At 40.6% G+C, this 19,217-nt stretch overlaps 1 protein-coding gene across 14 annotated transcripts in view; it reads right to left on the bottom strand.

Annotated features, from left to right (window-relative positions):
* Window positions 1–19,217, bottom strand: part of r3hdm1 (R3H domain containing 1) — a 212,127-nt gene that overhangs the window by 113,382 nt on the left and 79,528 nt on the right. For 8 of the 14 annotated variants that reach the window (XM_033024663.1, XM_033024670.1, XM_033024672.1 and 5 more), the window contains 7 exons: window positions 16,772–16,813; window positions 15,282–15,371; window positions 9,593–9,716; window positions 9,419–9,497; window positions 2,754–2,813; window positions 2,528–2,668; window positions 1,037–1,145 (listed from right to left, as the gene is read on the bottom strand). In XM_033024663.1, the coding sequence (XP_032880554.1) occupies window positions 1,037–1,145; window positions 2,528–2,668; window positions 2,754–2,813; window positions 9,419–9,497; window positions 9,593–9,716; window positions 15,282–15,371; window positions 16,772–16,813 (645 nt within the window). The remainder of the gene's footprint in view (window positions 1–1,036; window positions 1,146–2,527; window positions 2,669–2,753; window positions 2,814–9,418; window positions 9,498–9,592; window positions 9,717–15,281; window positions 15,372–16,771; window positions 16,814–19,217) is intronic. The other 6 variants (XM_033024673.1, XM_033024675.1, XM_033024668.1 and 3 more) reach the window with 2 other exon arrangements.

The raw sequence follows: 19,217 nt of genomic DNA, 5'->3' as shown, positions 1-19,217 counted from the left end.
AGAGAAATTACCGTTTAATACTTAATTCTATTCTGATTTTTTTCAAACTGTGAAGCATTCCAATTATGCCCATGAGCAATCGCTTGGTTAAGAGAACAGATTAAAAATTCTGAGTGATCATTCATGGCTTGAACTGAAACCGAACTATGCAACCAAACTTTAAAATGATCAATTACCTGGTTCTCATTCACTTAAAATAACATTTTCACATGTGAAACACAACCTAATGTTTTTTTAAACCAGTTTTGTATCTAAACAATATTATGTTATCACTTGAGGACATTGCAATGAAATACATGCAAATTATGTTTCATACATGAACATCTGCCATCATGTTAAATTCAACTCTTTCTAATGCAAAGTGCAATTTCTTTCAAATATCTTTTCCATATAAGTGTCAAATAATGCTTACTGTAGTGGCCATATAGAACTTAACGCAAAATACATGTGATACATTATAAATAAGTGACAAGAAAAAAATGTTAATATTTTGCTAAAATTATTCTATTAATCATAGATGCAATGAATGTTGACAAGATTATGGCACGCATTCAACTGAATTAAATGTTATAGAATCCAGGACTCATTGGATGCCACCTATAAATCAAATGTGCCTTGTGGCTATTTGAATTAAACTATATTTAACAGAAATTGTGTAACTATATTCTTGTAACCTGGAGGTGAAACTTTCAATAAGTACCACAAAAATATATATGTTTTCATGAGCCATGATTTATTGGTATGGTCATTCTATAGATAGAATTTAAGGAGCTGTGGTCTGGTCATATATTCTTTTAAAAAGCCCTACATTTTGTTGCAAAACTATATATATATATATAATTTATATTATTTTAAATATTATTTTAATGAAACTATTTTGTTCCACACATCAAGTATTCAAACTTTCCAGTTATATTAAATTATTAAATTCTGCTCCAGAGATCCCCCCCAAAAAAAGCTCAACTTAGGAACCCGTTCAACAGCCTCTGCTTCAACTGAACTGTAATCAAAGATTGCTGACTAATTGGACACTTACTTGGTTATCATCTTTATCAATGCTCGAGTTATCTCGTTTAAGAATATACCTCTTCTGAAAATCATCAACTGTCTCATCTTTTATATGTTCACAAAACTTCTGATCAGGTCTGCAAGGAACAAATTGAATAATGGAAGACTCCAAACCAAACAGAAACATAAAATACATATTTTCTAAGTGATATTAATGACAAAGAACACTTTCCTGATTTTGGTGGTCAACATTAACATTTGGCAGAAATATTTGATCATCTCCAACCATCACATTCCTACTGGATTTGATCGAATTGCTATTAATTTAGTGGCAGTTTTTAACATTAGTGTTAAGTCCCTTTTTATGAAGGTTTCACTCCATCATTTAGATCCAAACCAGGGTTTTTGGGAGATAATAACTAAGCACACAGGGCCACCCAAATCATTATTCTGAAATTTTGGTGAATATATTTAGTACTAGCATGGCACAATGGGCAGCTGATAAAGCTGCTGCTTCAGTGTCAGAGATCCGGGTTCAATCATGACCTCAGGTGCAGTCTATGTGAACCTTGCACACACTCCATCATAGTGTGGGTTTTCAAGGAAACACAGCTTACACCCACTGTGGTTGACTCAGTCCACATCAGCATCTCCTCTATATCCTGCCTTTCTGCTCTCACACCATGCTGCCCCCAGACCGTGCAGCCCATTAGGTTCCCATTCAGCGTGTCAGAATTTAACCAGCAGGCAATTGACATCCCACGATTAAGATTCCAAAATAATCAGTTCCCATTTCTAAAAACCCATTTATCACCATAACCCCAACCTGTTGATCACTCTTTACTTCAGATTCATTTCATGCAGTCTCAATCCTTTTGCTGCACTGTCAAGAGACCAATGTCCAAGTCCAACAAAGCAACTCTTTCCAAAGGTGTATCTACCATTTTTAATTCTCCCCTCTTATGTACAGTCCACACCGCTAGAAATATTTTCATTACTTATGCATACAATGCATAACTTGAGTTGAATGTCAATCTTTAAATAAGCCTTCAAATTACATTGGGATATCTCTATGTTAAAGACTTTTAATATATGGGTGCTGCTAAAGCGACACAGCTGCGAGAGCTGCTTCATAACACTTGAGAGCTGGGTTGGATCCTGACCTCGTGTGCTGTCTGTGTGGAGCTTGTGCATTCTCCTTGTGCTCGAGTGAGTTTCCTGCAGGTGGTCAGGTTTCCCCCACATCCTAAAGATGTGTGGGTTTGTAAAATAATTGGCCTCTAATAATTGTCCCGGGTGTGTAGGTAATGGATGGGAAAGTGGGATAACATAGAACTAGTGTGAACACATGATCGATGGTCGCAGGGGCTGAAGAGCCTGTTTACATGCTGTATCTCTAAACTAAACAGCAACACACTACACTCATCTCATTTGAAGCCACCTCTCATGAGGAAGTAATACCCAGATAAAGTTATAAAGTAGAATATTAACAATAATTATCAAAAGTTAAACCACTTACATTCTTGTGTTACTAGTTTTGTTTACAATCACAGCTTTTCCTGTTTGGTCAACATTATGATCCAAGCCAAAGTATGCAGCCACTCTGTGCAACAACATCCTGTGATAGGAGGTCATAGGGGGAAACTTCCTATATTGAATACTGAAAAGGAAAAGAATGATACTGCTTATGACAATATACAAGCCAAACATATTTACTGAGCTGATGCATTCATTATTGATCTTACTTGTTATTACTGATAAAATCCAGAATTTCTTGCTCTAACTTCAGCAACATCATTCTATCCCTGGAAAACAAGATAGCAATTCAGAAATATTAATATGTCACATATGTTTGTTCCAACACTCAAAACTTATGTAAACTCAAAACAACATAATTTAAATTGCTTACAGATGGAAATCAGTGTTACTTTCAACCATCTACCAGGTTAACATTAGTAAAGTAAACACTGTTGTGCACAGTACAATACATACATCTATTGCTTAATTTACAAGGACCCAAGTATTAGTCTATTCATTTAACAGTTACCTGGCATGCATTAATTTCTAAAAGCCACAAATAAACATTTAAATCAACTTGGCATCACCAATTGTAGCTCTACAAAAGAACAAAGCTGCATACAAAAGATTTTTGAAGATAGAGCATCTATTCTTTTGGAGAGGCAATTTGGGGATTCTGCATCTCAAAGTGATTCATAAATATAATTTGGGGCGAGAGAGATCAAGGAAAATGTGTTAAACTTTATCGCTATTTTTATACCTTGATATTCAAGATGTTCAGATTGCATGGTGCACTTCAATGGGCCTGGAGTTATTTCTATTCAGATACAGGTATTTTAACTAATCAATATCCACGTGCATATACTAATTTTGCAAAAGTGAACAATAAATTTACAAATTCACATTTGCTTAAGTGCCTTAAGACAGGTTGTGAACTGAGATCAACTAGACAGCACTTCTAAAGAACTTGTGCATACTTCAAAGGCCATACAATTGCTTTCTGTGCTATGCTATTCAAGGACTCTGAGGTGAATGACACGTTTATCACTTGGCTTTGATGGTGTTGCTGAATTCAAGTTCCAAGTCTGTGCTTAGCGAACACTAATTGCATGACAAATGAGGAGAGCCTTTCTTCCCACAATAGCCAAGAGGCCATTGCTGGATGGTGCACAGACTTGGATGGAATAGAGATCAGCAGATAACCTTAACACTGTTTAGGAATATGTGTAAAAAGAATCAAAATGTCATTGTGGAAAGACAAGAAAGTACAAAATTCTAGGTATCATCCGTTAAGTAAATAAGTGCAGAACTAAGTAAAGACTTTGGGAAGATCTGGGGTGGGATTGCAGGAGAAGGAAGGAGATGGACTGCACCCCAGGGTCTGAAGGAGGCGGCCTCAGAGATTGTGGTTGAATTGAATTAGTTGAAATATTTCAAGAATCACTAGAATTCCTGAAGATCGGAAAATTGCAAATATCACCCAGCTGTACAAGAAGGGAGCAAAGCAGAAGAGCAGAAACTATAGGCAGGTTAGCCTGACTTCGGTGGTTGGTAAGATTTTAGAATCAATTATAAAAACTGAGGTTACTGAAGTTCAGGATAGGCCGGTCCGCATGGTTTTGTGAAGGGAAGATCTTGCCTGACGAATCTGCAGGAACTCTTTGAGGAAGTTACAAGCAGGACAGACAGATGGGAGGCTGTAGATGTTGTTTACCTAAATTTTCAGAAGGCTTTCGATAAGGTGCCGCACGTCAGGCTGCTAGGGTAGGCGAGAGCCCATGGTATTAAAGGGAAGATATTAGCATGGATAGCGGGTTGGATGTATGGCAAAGAGTTGCAATAAAAGGCACTCTTACAGGTTGGCTGGCAGTGACTGGTGGAGTTCCGCAAGGGTTGGTGCTGGGGCCGCTTCTCTTCACGTTGTATATTAATGACTTGAATAAAGGGATTGGCCAACTTTACAGATGATGCTACTTTGTATTTTGTTATTTAGTTCCTTAAGGGCGCTGTCCTAAGATACAATCACAATTATTTTTTAATGGATTTCAAGCATGCAAGACAAATTCAAGGCTAAAAAAAGCTCAAAGACAGAGCATAGTCTTGAACATGCAATTTGCTGTCAGGCAAAGAGAGTAAAAATTATCTGTGCTGAAAAGAAAATAACACAGTCTTGACTTTCCCTATTAGCAGCAGGTTTTTGTGAAGAACAGGGATGAAACGGACCACTATTCCAATTGGACCGCTCATGTGCATCTCCAGCAACATTAGATTTTAATGACAATATGCTCGTACTTTCAGTCCCAATACAGTTGCAATGGCCTGCTGTGACGTCAGGAGAAATAGTTGAAATTTCATTATTTTTGATCAGTGAAAGAGCTATGCAACAATGATAGCTTAATAAGGACTGGGTGCTTTTAACAAAAAAAAACCCAGAATACACAACTGTCAACTGACATGAAGGCTAAAGTTTTGAAGGAAAAATATTTTTCAAAGTTAAAGCAAGAATTTATTCATCATTCATTCATTTTAATAGCTGGTTGTTGTGAAGGGAGCTCCCAGATGTATCACGAATGTCCCATTAGAAAAAAATTACAGCATGGGGCGAGGCTATTCCATTTTGCCTGTGCAAATATTTTAACTTCCACTTAATTTAGTCCCTCTCTCTGCTGCCCATTCGTTCACAGAATTATAAGGCACTAGACCAAGTGGGACCCGTTGGGTCCCGTCCCCTCAACGCACAGTTGCTGGGGGGGGGGGGGGAATGGCCTGCGGCACCACACAAATACTAACTACCCCCTCCCCCATACACACACAGTAACCACCCCCCCCCCCACACACACACACACTAACCACCCCCCTTGATATTATATTCATCATTCGCTCCTTTTACCCCATCCCCACCCTATCCACTCACACATAGCTCCCAACTCGCAGGCGCGTCTCGAGAGGGAGAGGTGGGGGGGGGGGGGGGTAGAGAGGGGGGGGGCAGAGAGACAGAGAGGCAGAGACAGAGAGGGGGAGAGAGAGGTGGGTAGAGAGGGGGGGAGAGAGGGGCGGGGGTGGAAGAGAGGCCGGAGGGGGGTGGAAGAGAGGCCGGGGGGAAGAGAGAGGAGCCGTCAGAGGAGCCGAGTGAAAGCGACCCCCGAGCGTCTTTTGAATAACGGGGGGGGAGGGAGAGGTGGGGGGAGGAGGGAGAGGTGGGGGATGAGGGAGAGGTGGGGGGAGGACGGAGAAGTGGGTGGAGGAGGGAGAGGTGGTTGGAGCAGGGAGAGGTGGGGGGAGGAGGGAGAGGGAGGGAAGGAGGGAGAGGTGGGGGGGAGGGAGAGGTGGGGGTGTGAGAGGGCTGCGTCTTTTGAATAACGGGGGGGGGGGGGGAGACGTCGGGGGAGGAGGGAGAGGTGGGGGGTGACGACACACACACACGATCAGACTTTTAATAGTTACTAGGCCAAGTGCAGACCCATTGGGTCTACTCCCCCAATGCACCCGTCCCCAACCCGTAGCCCCCACGGGAGGCGTGGTCCTCCAACTCAATCCGTTGCCAAAGGTAAGATTCGAGCACTCCTCAGCAAAGATCATAGCTCGTGAGCCTCCCCCACCACTGGAGCTGAAAAAAAAATCCCAATCCCCAATTGCAATACCAATTGACCCTCCCCCTTCTGTCCTGCCAGGAGCTATGATGGCAACATTGTTGCAAATGTCGGGTGCACTTGCTGTGCGATGTCATTGACCTGAAAAGTTCAGTGTTCCTGCCAATGTTAGTCTTGCAACTTTGTATCAAAGTATGTTGGAAGCTGTGATGAATCATTTTAAAGTAAAAACTATTTTAAATTAAAAGTATTTTTAAACATTTTCAGTAATAAGTTGAGTAATAAAGGCTGAAATTTTCAGATAAGTAGATTTTGGGCTCCACAGGAGAAATCTCTACCGGAATATGTAAAAAGTTTACCGTTAGCTCGTCGTTTTTTCGAGAAGATGTAGTTATGCTAAACAAACACACCACACGAATTGCAGACCCATTGGGTCTGTTCCCCATCGCGTATTTGCGGGGGGGGGGGGGGGCGGCGGCATGCAGTATATGATATGATTATTGGGCACCTTTGCAACGTTGTCAGTTACTTCAAATCAAAACAATTTGTTTTTTCAATACATGGATCAACTTTATACATACACATAGTTTGACTTCCAAGTTAGACTTTTGCTTGGCTACAGTACAAAAAATGAAGGCATTGACTCAATAGTACAAAAAAAACATTTTGGGGATACTTCTTTAAGTTGTTATTAAATTATTTGAGATGGGCAAAGTTCTTTATTCTTAGGGAGCCATTTATACTAGTTCTATTTGATAGAGAAGTTCCTGTTCATTACGTGTCCATTGTGCACTTATTAACGAGATTAATACATATTTTCCAATTGCGGTTTGTGATCCAGAGTTCAAAGCTTAAGAAACAGTCAAAGACTACTGATAATTTGTTTTAAAAAAAAAATCATATGCCTTTTTAAATTCTTATTAATCGATCAAAAAATTCTTAATCTACACTGATAACGAGAGAGTGTGCTTAAATTTATGAAAATATAGAAATGTCCTCAGCAGTCGAATGATGAATTGGTCATTGAAAAATTAGCCAAAATTACAGAAAAGAAGCTTAAAAAGAGCCCTCACCCTGCTTTGAGGAACAATCAACATTAGTATTCTAGCAGCTGCAATTTTCTTGTGGGACTCAAGGCTAAATCAATTTTGTTGGCAATGGGTTGCCATCTCATCTATGTATCCACCTTTAGAAATGATGTTTCCAGGAATGAGAAAACAGGTGATGCAAAAGTCATACTTCTGTCTTGGCTAGGTAGAATGATGGGGACATACCATTCCTGTAACTAACTGAGAAGATAAACTTAATAACTGACATTAGATCAAAAATAAATTTGATCCCCAAGTCACAACCTCGACTCCATCCTATCCCCTCTGGTCAAATCCCTCCATACTTATGTCCAAGACACCTCATATGCTCTTCGTCACCTCCATGGCTTCCGTTTTCCAGGCTCCCATTCCCTCATCTTCACCATGGATGTCCAGTCACGCTACACCTCCATCCCCACCAGGAGGGTCTTAGAGTCCTCCGTTTCTTCCTCGACCGCAGAACCAACCAATCCACGTCTAATGATACGCTCCTCCGCCTAGCAGAGCTGGTCCTTACCCTCAACAACTTTTCCTTTGACTCCTCCCATTTCCTCCAAATCCAAGGCATAGCTATGGGCAAGCGCATGGGCCCCAGCTATGCCTGTAGGGTACATCGAACAATCCTTGTCCGAGGCTTACCGTGGCCCTATCCCGGAACTCTACCTCCGCTACATTGACGACTGCATTGGTGCTACCTCCTGCACCCATGCAGAACTCACTGACTTCATCCATTTCACCACTAACTTCCAACCGGCACTCAAATTCACCTGGACCATTCCAATATCTCCCTACCGTTTCTTGACCTCACCATCGCAGGTAAGCGACTACTGACCGATATCTTCTACAAACCCTAACTCCCATGGCTATCTGGACTACACTTCTTCCCACCCTGCTTCCTGTAAGGACTCTATCCCCTACTCCCAATTCCTCTGTCTGCGCCGCATCTGCAGGTGTTCCAAACTAGGGCATCGGAGACGTCCTCATTCTTTAGGGAACGGGGGTTCTCCTCTTCGACTATAGATGAGGCTCTCACCAGGGTCTCTTCTATATCCCATAGCTCCGCTCTCACTCCCAATCCCCCCACTCGCAACAAGGACAGAGACCCCCCCTGTCCTCTCCTTCACCCTACCAGCCGCCCCATACAACAGATAATCCTCCAACGAGATCCCACCACTGGCCACATCTTTCCATCTCCACCCCTTTCGGCTTTCCGCAGAGACCGCTCCCTCCGCAACTCCCTGGTCAATTTGTCCCTTCCCACCCAAACCACCTCCTCCCCTGGCACTTTCCCTTGCAACTGCAGGAAATGGTACACCTGTCACTTAACCTCCCCCCTCGACTCCATCCAAGGACCCAAGCAGTCTTTCCAGGTGAGGCAGAGGTTTATCTGCACCTCCTCCGACCTCATCTATTGCATCCGCTGCTCTAGGTGTCTATTGTTATACATCAGTGAGACCAAGCGCAGGCTTGGCAATCGCTTCGCCCAACACCTCCCCACAGTTCGCATTAACGAACCCGATCTCCCGGTGGCTCAGTCCCCTTCCCATTCCGTATCCGACCTTTCTGTCCTGGGCCTCCTCCATGGCCAGAGTCCCACCGCAAATCGGAGGAGCAGCACCTCATATTTTGCTTGGGTAGTTTACACCCCAGCGTTATGAAGATTGACCTCTAATTTCAGGTAATCCTTGCTTTCTTCCTCCTTTCCCTCCCCTTCCCAGCTCTCCCACAGCCCACTGTCTCCGCCTCTTCCTTTCTTCTTCCCCCCCCCCCCATTGCTACATAGATGCTGCCTCACCCGCTGAGTTTCTCCAGCATTTTTGTCTACCTTCGATTATCTATCATGTAATCTGGATGTAATAAGTGGATTAACATTTAGGATTTGTGTACTCAGTTTACCTCGTGCAAATAACGCATTAACATCATTGTTCTGTCTCCATTTAAGCTGCACCAGGAATGGAAGTATCAGGTGAATCATGAATGATCCCAGCATAAAAGTCTTAGAATAGTTATTGCTGTCAATTATTGATCAAAAATTGAATAGTAGGGCAAGTGAACAGGTATTTGGATGGTTAAACTGCCCTGAGTGAGTAATAATAATAATTGTTTTGCTCTTGGTAAAAAACTTCAGACTGTAAAAAACAACTAAATGATCAGCAGAGTATACATTAAAATATTGCATTTTTTACAACAATCAACGTTAATTTTAATATATACCTGGGATTATTTTTCAAAGTATTTACTAAAAATTCATGCAGATCAATTCCAGTGGAATCTGTATATTCTTGGCTGGAATCTGTTTAAAAGAGATGAGAATTGCAATTCATTCAAATTATTCAGCAGGGACCTAAAATCTCTAATTATTTTTGTGAATTAAAAAGCAGTGTAAACCTCTTGATAACATTTTTTTAGGTGTTTTTTCTGGTTTGTCTGTGCACTCTTCCTTTTCAGCTTCATCATTCGCAAGTTGCTCTTCCTTATCAAATGTTTGTGTTAATTGCAGTTGAATTTTATCCTGTGTAAAAACAAAAATTGTTGCTGTTAAAAAATTAGAAGAAAGATGTATTCAACATATTTAGTATGGTGTTTAGAGTTTTTTAACAGTACTGGTGTCCAACGTTATTTCTGATGAAATATTTCAACAATTTTCCCTAACTGACCTCAATACTTGGCAGATGCCCTGTATGGTATGCCACTGATCCACTCTGCCAGTGACAGAGAAAATACATTTGCAGTTTTTACTTTTCATGTATGCCAAATGCTGAAGTACGATCAAAAATAAAAATGTGCTAGGTGGATCACAAAATTCGACGTCTAACAAAAAAAGGCTAAAAACACAAAGTTTTACAGAAAATATATTTTCGCTGTTTTACCCTTGTCATATTTGCCTTCGCCGATATCATTCTCTAGTTCCCTATTTAAGTCAACTCATCAGTGAGCGTAATCATCTCATCAAACTATCCGATCGCATTTTCAGTATATCCCATATACATAATCAGTAGGCAGTTATCAACAACATGGAACATACTTTGTGCTTTGCCATAATTATTGTAAAGATTGTTGCAAAGACCTCAGAAGTGGACATTGGCCATGCCCAGATCTTGTCCTGTGTGGAACCTATGCAAGCCGCACTATGGCATGACAAACTGAACAAGGCAGGGCGGATAGGTTCTGTGTTAAGTCATGATTTTGTGTCTCCATTTTAGACTGTGGCAGTTTGGAACACAGTGAGTGCCATGATGGAAGACATGCAGTCAGTGAATTGAACCAATTATAGAGAAATACAGCATGGAAACAAGCCCTTTGGACATTTTCCGGAGATAGATGCGTCTATTCAGAAATTGCTCTGTGATTGCTCCTGCCAGTATTCATGGTTATATTGTTAGTATTTTTATCTTGTTCAGGGTTCCTCTCTGTCTTTTCTTTATTTTGAAATGGAGACACTCTTGCCCTCATGTTACCTTCATTATTTTCTTGTCTGTTTCTCATCACATGTTCATATTGTCACTTAAGTTGATTGCATTCTGATATTATTTTTTATGGCCAGTTGTTTATTGTATTTACACTATATAATCTGTCCCTTGCCTTACTAACTAATGAAGCCAAATGGCCAGTCTTCTCCAACAGTACATCCACTTATTGCACAAAAGCTTTCAATGCTTCGAAGCCTAACAGTGTTCAAGATATCTTAACACATAATTTATTGTTCATCTGTCTCAAAATCTCTAGCGTTTTGCCTGGCAAACTGTGTTCCTTTCCCTCCTATCTACATCTCCTGTAGCTCTTTCTTTCTTCATTTTGTCTCCAAAGTTTCCATCTATCCCCATACAAAAATGGTAGAGAAAGAAATGTTGACATGACATGAAGTATTCATACTGGCCCTGGTTTACTGCAGAACTCAGACAGCTCCGACAGTCTAAAGAGGAAGCCTACAGGAGCGGGGATGCAGACCTCCACAGGCAGGCAAACTACAAGCTGAGAAGAGGAATCAGAGCTGCCAAGGAAAGGTACTCTGAGAAGTTGAGGAGCAAGTTCTCAGCTAGTGACTCTTCTTCAGTTTGGAAGGGCTTGCAAGAAATCACCAGGCATAAGAGGAAAGCCCCCACTCTTTGGACAATCATCAGCTGACCAACGACCTGAATGAGTTCTACTGCAGGTTTGACAAGCAGAAACGTAACCCTGGTGCCCCCGCTCCCCCCCCTCCCCAACAAACACAGCCAGACCCTACCTCCCCAATCACCACTTCACACCTACTTAAAGCAAGACTCCAGTCTGAAAAGACTGGACCCTTTCCCACCCACCCCTCTCCAATCACCACTTAACACCCAATTACAGCCTGACTGCAAAAGATTGCGGTCACGTCCACTACCCACCCACTCCGTGCTGTACCACATCACTTCTCCATCATTAACAATAAAAATAAAGGTGGAGAGAGGCTGTTCAGAAGACAGAAAAGCCAGAAATCTCCAGGACCGGACAATGTTTCCCCCTCTACTCTCAAGCTCTGTGCCGAACAACTGGCACTGGTCCATACAGACATTTTCAACCAGTCCCTGCAAAGCTGTAGTGTCCCTGCTTGTTTCAAAGTCTCCACTATTGTCCCTGTACCCAAAAGGCAAGGATTACTGGTCTTAATGACTACAGACCTGTCGCACTGACCTCTGTAGTCATGAAGACTCTTGAAAGGCTTGTCTTCCGAGGTGACTGTGCCTGAACCCCTCTGTCGGTGGATCACCAGCTTTCTGACAGACAGGAAGCAGCCTATGAGGCTGGGAAAGCACATCTCGGACCCGCAAACCCTCAGCATAGGAGCTCCGCAAGGCTGCGTAATCTCCACTCTCCTCTACACCAATGACTGCACCTCCACTGACTCCTCTGTCAAGCTTCTCACGTTTGCGGATGACACAACCCTGATTGGTCTGATCCAGGATGTGGAGGAATCTGCCTACAGACAGGAAGTGACACAGCTGGCGTCCTGGTGCCATCGCAACAACCTGGAGCTCAATGCTCATAAGACAGTGGAATTGATTGTAGACTTTAGGAGAGCTCCCCCTCCCTTCGCCCCATTCACCAGCAACAACACCACAGTCACATCTGTGGAGTGCTTTAAGTTCCTGGGAACCACCATCTCCAAGGACCTTAAATGGGGGGGGGGGGGGGGGGGGGGGGGCAGTGGGGGGGGGGGGGGGGGGCACCATTGACTCCACAGTCAAAAAGGTACAACAGAGGATGTACTTCCTACGGCAGTTGAGGAAGCACAATCTGTCACAGGCAATGATGGTCTAATTCTATACGGCCATCGTAGAGTCTGTGCTCACCTTCTCCATCATGGTCTGGTTTGGCTCAGCCACCAAGCACGACATCCGGAGGCTGCAGCAAATCGTCCGATCAGCTGAGAAGGTTATTGGCTGCAACCTTCCCTCCATTGATGAACTGTACACTGCAAGGGCCAGGCAGTGAGCGGGTAAGATCATCTCTGACCCCTCTCACCCTGGCCACAAACTCTTTGAATCACTTCCCTCTGGAAGGCGACTCTGGACTGTCAAAGCTGCCACAGCCAGATATAATAAACAGCTTTTTCCCCACGAGTAGTAGCTCTACTCAATAACCAAAAATCTATAGCCTCCTTTTGGTCTGGTATTTTATTTAATTTATAAGTTTAATCAATAATGTTTTATTATTAATGTTTTATGTGCCATTCCTAACTGTCACTGTATGTCATGTTGTCACTTGCAGGCAGAGCACCAAGGCAAATTCTTTGTATGTGAACACTTGGCCTATAAACATTAATTCATTCATTCATTATCACTGCTCACGCAAAGTCCAAATTTTCATGTTATAACATATTTTTTAATATCACTATCTTCTCTGCTGCATTTTTTAACAGCTTTGCAAAACTGGCAAATTCTTGTTTAACCATGCTAATATCGTCATTGCACTATTTCGATTGTCTTATTATTGGAAATTAAGTACTGGAATAAAAGCCCAGAAAAGACTGGAAATAGATCATACACCTATTGAAGGTTTGGAAATGGAACAGTTGGCCAAGGATGGACTATTCAGTTGACTGCCCAGCAACAGGTGCAAGGTTAATTTTTTGATGTGCAAAATATCACACTTCACCTGGATCTCTCAGGAAAGTCAAATAAACAATAGCATGACAATCTTTAGGATATCTAAACTGTAAGTCGTGAAATCATCACTTTAATACAAAAACAAGGCCAAGACTTCCAGGAATGTAGTAGTCGAGTTAAATCAGTTGATCAGCCTAGTCATGTCACCAGATTTAATAGCATATTTTTATATTAAATATTTGCAGTGTGTTACTCTAGGAATATTCTCCCAAGTACTATCACACAAACTGTCAGGAATCCTGGCTGACCAGTGCAATACTGAATGCTATGCAACTTGAATTAAACCCTGAACAAAAATGCAACTTTTTACAGGAACATCTGTGAGAAAAATAAACATCAGAGTATAATACTAAAACAAATCTCCAAGTCATTCCAATTTCAATCTGCATAGATCAGATTACCCATTCTCAGATTTTTTTTCCTTTATTTTCCACGAATACACAACTCTTTCCAGGGCTTTATTGTCCCATCTAAACAAAACACATCAAATGCAGCTTCATTCAAAGCTTAATAAATCTCTCATCTATAAAAATATTAGCCTTCATTAAATATTGAAATAATGACATTCCTTTCAAAGACACCATCGCTATGATTTAAATGCAAAATAATTCAAACAACGGAGACCAACAACCAGATACATCACATTTATAATCTTAATGTACAAATGTACAGATCAGTATGCCATAGAGATAAAAAGACACTTAAGTCTAAAATATTTTTCAAAATTAGTTCTGTGGCATATGGTAAATACACAATCCAATATTGGTGAATTACCAGCCAAAATAACTCAAGTTCCATTTAATTAACCACGTCGCTTTTGTCTTTTTCTCCTCAGTCTTCTGGATCATTTCAAAGTTCAATGATATTTCACATAACAGCACTTAATTTTTTGATTACTCACTACGAACTTGCAAATTAAAAGCTGTTTTACAATTTCTTTCAAGGGTAGGCTGTGACAATGTTACAGTAAAATTAAACTTCAATTGTGATTTTTTGATGGAGATTTAAATTATGCAATCCCATACAATGTTTTTAATTACTAGCTAACAAAATGCACACTTTTCTATTGCTAGTAGAATACACTAGTAAACCCTCGTTATAATGGACCACAGGCATGGAGGTTGTTTTTGCAAATTGTCTGCTGTAACCAATTAAGATATTAGCATAGTATAAGTAGTAGAAACAAACAACTGCAGATGCAGGTTAATACAAAAAAGGACACAAAGTGCTGGAGTAACTCAGCAGGTCAGGCAGCATCACTGGAGAACATGAATAGGTGACAATTTGGGTTGAGACCCTTCTTCAGACTCTTGGTCAGGAACTGGGCTTGAAATCCACGTCAGTTGACAGCCCCCGTCTGCTGGGGGAGAAGTGCAAATCGGGGAGTCAGGTAGCCTGTGTGCAGGTAATGGGCAGTGGTGTGGCAGCAGATGCAACCTGGAAGTAGCCGAGGAAGCTGTGCGGGCCGGCGGTGTGCTGCCGTTCTGCATGACAGGGGAGGCAGTGCAAGCCAGGGGTGGCACGGTTATCCTGTACTGTAAACGGCGGGGGAGGTGGAGCATGCAGTGGTGTGGGCAGTTAGTGGTGTAAACGCCAGGAAGACGGGGCAGCATGGGCTGTCGTTGGTAGCCGAGTCCGATATAAACCAAAATCCGTTATAAAGAGGTCCATTAAAATGTACTGAAAAAATTACCCAATATCCATTCTTCTTCAATTTCTCTTTTTTGGGGACTTTTTATAGTTTTACAACCAAATAAACTTATGTTTAAAAAAAGTAGCATTGGCTATGACATAGCTATTTGTAATTTTAATTTCTACACCAGTTAGTATTAAACAAAATATTCAACCACTTTAAAGTAATAATAAAAAAATTACAAATCTGAATTTGCAAAAGTCGTTACTGCAGACCAAGGTTTTTACTTATTCAATGCACTGATGCATTTTACCTGATTCTCCTGTGGAACATCAGCTGTGGGCGGAGGAGAGGACTCGTCACACACAGCCAGGCTCCGCACTAGCTTTAACTTTGAATTCGACTGAAGGAAAACATTCATTATTAGGGCAAATGCAGGATCTAAAAATATTTTTTGTTTCATTTATTTAATCAGTAGTTAACTTGTTCCAACGGTATACCCCGTAACAGCTTAAAATGAGATCTGCAAGATCATTTTTAATTTCAATATGTTAGATTGATTTGTTTGGATATCCCAAAATAAATCTAAATTTATTGGATCAAATGATAATAATCTGGTTACAATATTGCAATATTATGTTATTACAGGGTACAGACTTCAACATACCTTGCCATTCCAAAGTTCTTAAACAGCCTTCTCCACTTAAAAATGCTACATTCAGATTTGATAAACAATTCTTAAACAATCTTCTACAATCAGATCCGACCACGCAATTATCCAAGAATTGCACCTTTAGCTGAGCCGAGAGGCGTATAGGTTTTACGTTTACAATGAAGATGCTCCAGTTAAAACAATACAAGCCATGTGTCAAAATCATGCTCGTCTTGTTGTGAAGTTTCCAGAAAGTAAGGTGAAATTTGCCCAAGGTGATCACCATGACACCCATGAGTTTGACAAGTGTTACTTTGGAAAACACTATTGAATGTAACAGTATCGTAAAAGTACTACTTTTAAAAACAAAAATTGTGGAAGAATGGAGTTTTGTGAAGGGAGGATTACAGAATTAAAGTTGGCCTTCATAAACATTCATATCAGCATGATACACCAGGCAAGTGCTGCATGCAATTTTGTGCAATGTATTGAATGCTAATATTTCTACTTTACAGCCGACTTATTTCAAGATGGGTACTATTTTCATAAAGTAAAATACTGTAATTTATTGTTGCGCATTAGGAACCATAGAAAATACATTTGATCGCATTGTTAATCTTTTAAGATAAAGTTCTTCATGCCAGATAAAACATTTTTGTATGTTTTAAAAAATCTTAGGGATGTACATTACTTCGATTTGAGTAAAACTGGCAAACACAACACAGTGCAAACAACAATGTACACCCTTGATAACCAATTTCCAAAAAGCAAAGAAAAATTTGCTCTAAACTATGAGCATTAAGCACACAACCATGCACAATTAATATAGGTCCAAAATATTTTCACAAAATACAAAAATACACACACTTGGCAATCAAAATATATGGGTACATCTAAAAACACCCAAATAATTTTCAAGTCAGCATAATAGAATCAGTGAGCTTTACTAAATAAAGCAACAAACCAATAAAGCACTGCAATTACTTGTTTTTTAAATGACAAAACCGTATCAAAAACACATGCACAAGAATATAATGCTGCATTATATGAAGCCATATTTAAATAAAATACATTTCTTGCAAACAATTGTCATAATAATTACAAGCATAAATCACTTTTTTCTGACATGCTGTGAGACACTTCTACTATACCTTGGACCTTTCTCCATGCTGTCCAAGACTTTGTATTTGTCTCTGTACAGTGGACAAGATATCATTGCAGTAAAAACTTATTGAAATAATTGAACGTATAATAATAAATTTGATGGCTGTGACTTACAATATCCATCTGATCCACATGACAGTAAGATCCAGGTGTTTAACCCACAATACAATGTTCAAATGCAAGCCTGTGATAACTCATCATAAATCGTTGGCGCAATTCAATAGGATTTTTAACAAATCAATTCAGTTTAAAAAATCTTCCATTTCTCCTTATGGACAATGCAACATTGACATTTTATAAAAATGTGGGGAAAAAAGTTGATCGTTGCCAGGCTGTATAGTGGCACAGTTGCCTCATCGCTCTAGCGAGCAGGGTTCAAGTCTGGCCTCTGGTGCAATCTGTGTTGAGTTTGCACTTTCTCCTAAGAAAGCCACAGGTCTCCCTCGGGAGCTTCATTTTACTTTCCCACGCCAAAGGTGTGTAGATTGATAAGTTAAATGACCAATGAAAATTTCCCCGTGTGAGCTGTAAAATCTCAAGAGATGGAGGTGAATGCGGGGAGAATAAAATGGGATATGTGTACATGGGTGCTTGGTTGGCATAGCTCAATAAGCTGAAGGGGCCATTTTTATGCTCTATGACTTTTGACAAAGCTCCATCATAACAACCTAATAAATCAACATCCTCCATCAAAGCTAAATTGTGCCAGAAAATTTGCTTTGTATACACCATTAGAATATATTTAGTAGCTTTTACTTGAATGCACCTTATTAAAAGTGAGTGATTCAATATTTAAAAAAAAACTATAAACACTGTTGATGTTGGGTGAGTGGGAAAATGGTTATATTTTGTGAGAATATCAAGTTATTTAGTTTGAGGTGCAGAACAGAAAAGCATAGCCATAGAAAACACCAAAGAACCAACAAACTGGCTCTGGTGATGGTAAGGTGAGATTGAATGGACTTGGCCTCTATTCTGTGGAGTATGATTGGAAAAAAAAAGAAAGACCTCAAGGTTGAAAGGAGGCACAATGGACTTAATGTGGGGAGGTTGCTCTCTGGTTGGAATTAAGAACTGGGGTCATGATCTTAAAATAAAAGATCAAAGATTTTGGATTCAGATTAAGATTTTTTTTTCATATAGGGAGCAATATTTATAATTTTATGCAAAGAAGGGCTGGGGCTTATGCAAAGAAGTTTCAGTCATCGTTCCGACAATGTATAGAGACATGGTGATGGTGAAGGAAATAATGTTGCAGTGCATGATCAGCCTTGATCTTGATGAATGGTGGAGCAGGCTTGCGGTGCAAGACAGTCTGTTCCCACTCCTATTTCAGATGCCCTTAAAAGTGCAAAATGGTAACTTTAGAGGGACAGTGCAAAGTGGTAACTTGAGGGACACAAGTACAAAGCTAAACCAAATCAGTGAATCAAGATCACACCACAAAATACTGGCGATTGCAAAATTAGTTAATTAATTAAATTTCAAAGGAATGAACAAAAAAAATCAGCATTATGACAACTTAACCTATTTCTTGTTCGAAAAACCCACCAGAATGTCCAGCGTCCTTCAGAAAATGTGAAAAACATTTTTCTCATGCCTATGTGCACCAACTTTAAGATGACTGCTATCACCCCAATGCCAAAGAAAAGCAAAATAACATGTCTTGAAGACTACCATTTGGTGGCTCCGACGTCCAACATCATGAAGTACTTCATGAGTCTGGTAAGCTGGTGATATCAGCAAAATGAAGAAATTGGTCATCGGCTTCAGGTAGCTGGGGGCTTACATACCCCAGTCTGTAATGGTGCTGCAGGAGAGATGGTCAAGAGCTTCAAGTTCCTGGTGTGAATACCACCAACAATTTGCCTTGGTCCAATCACGTTTACGCTTTGGGCAAGAAACTACACCAATGATTCTATTTCCTCAGAAAGCGATGGAAATTCAGCATGTTTCCAAAGAGTCTTACCAATTTGTACAGAAGCATCACAGGAAATATCCTATCCAAATGTATTCTAGCTCAGTGCGGCAAATGCTCTGCCCAAGACAGCAGGAAATTGTAGAGTTATGAACGCAGCCCAGTCAATCACACAAAACCAACCTCCACCTCAAACCTCCCCCTCCTACCAAAATCACCTTCCGTGTATACTTCTTCCTGTCTCGGGAAAGCAGCCAACATAGTCAAAGACCACTCACATCCTATCATTCTCTCTTCTCTCCACTCCAATTGAGCACAAAATACAAACTCTTGAAAACAGGAATCTCCAGATTCAAGGACATCCTCTTCCCACCATTATCAGACTCTCAAACGGACCAGTCAATAAATAGGGATGCATTTCCAGATCTTCCTATCTACCTCGCTGCGGCTCATTCAATTTTATTCATTTGCTTTTTCTCTGTAGCTGTAACACTATAGTCTACCTTCTGTTTATT

Source organism: Amblyraja radiata, chromosome 7 (assembly GCF_010909765.2).
Source record: "Amblyraja radiata isolate CabotCenter1 chromosome 7, sAmbRad1.1.pri, whole genome shotgun sequence".
Taxonomy (NCBI): domain Eukaryota; kingdom Metazoa; phylum Chordata; class Chondrichthyes; order Rajiformes; family Rajidae; genus Amblyraja; species Amblyraja radiata.
Note: the sequence above shows the minus strand (reverse complement) of the source record. Positions and strands in the feature narration are given on the sequence as shown.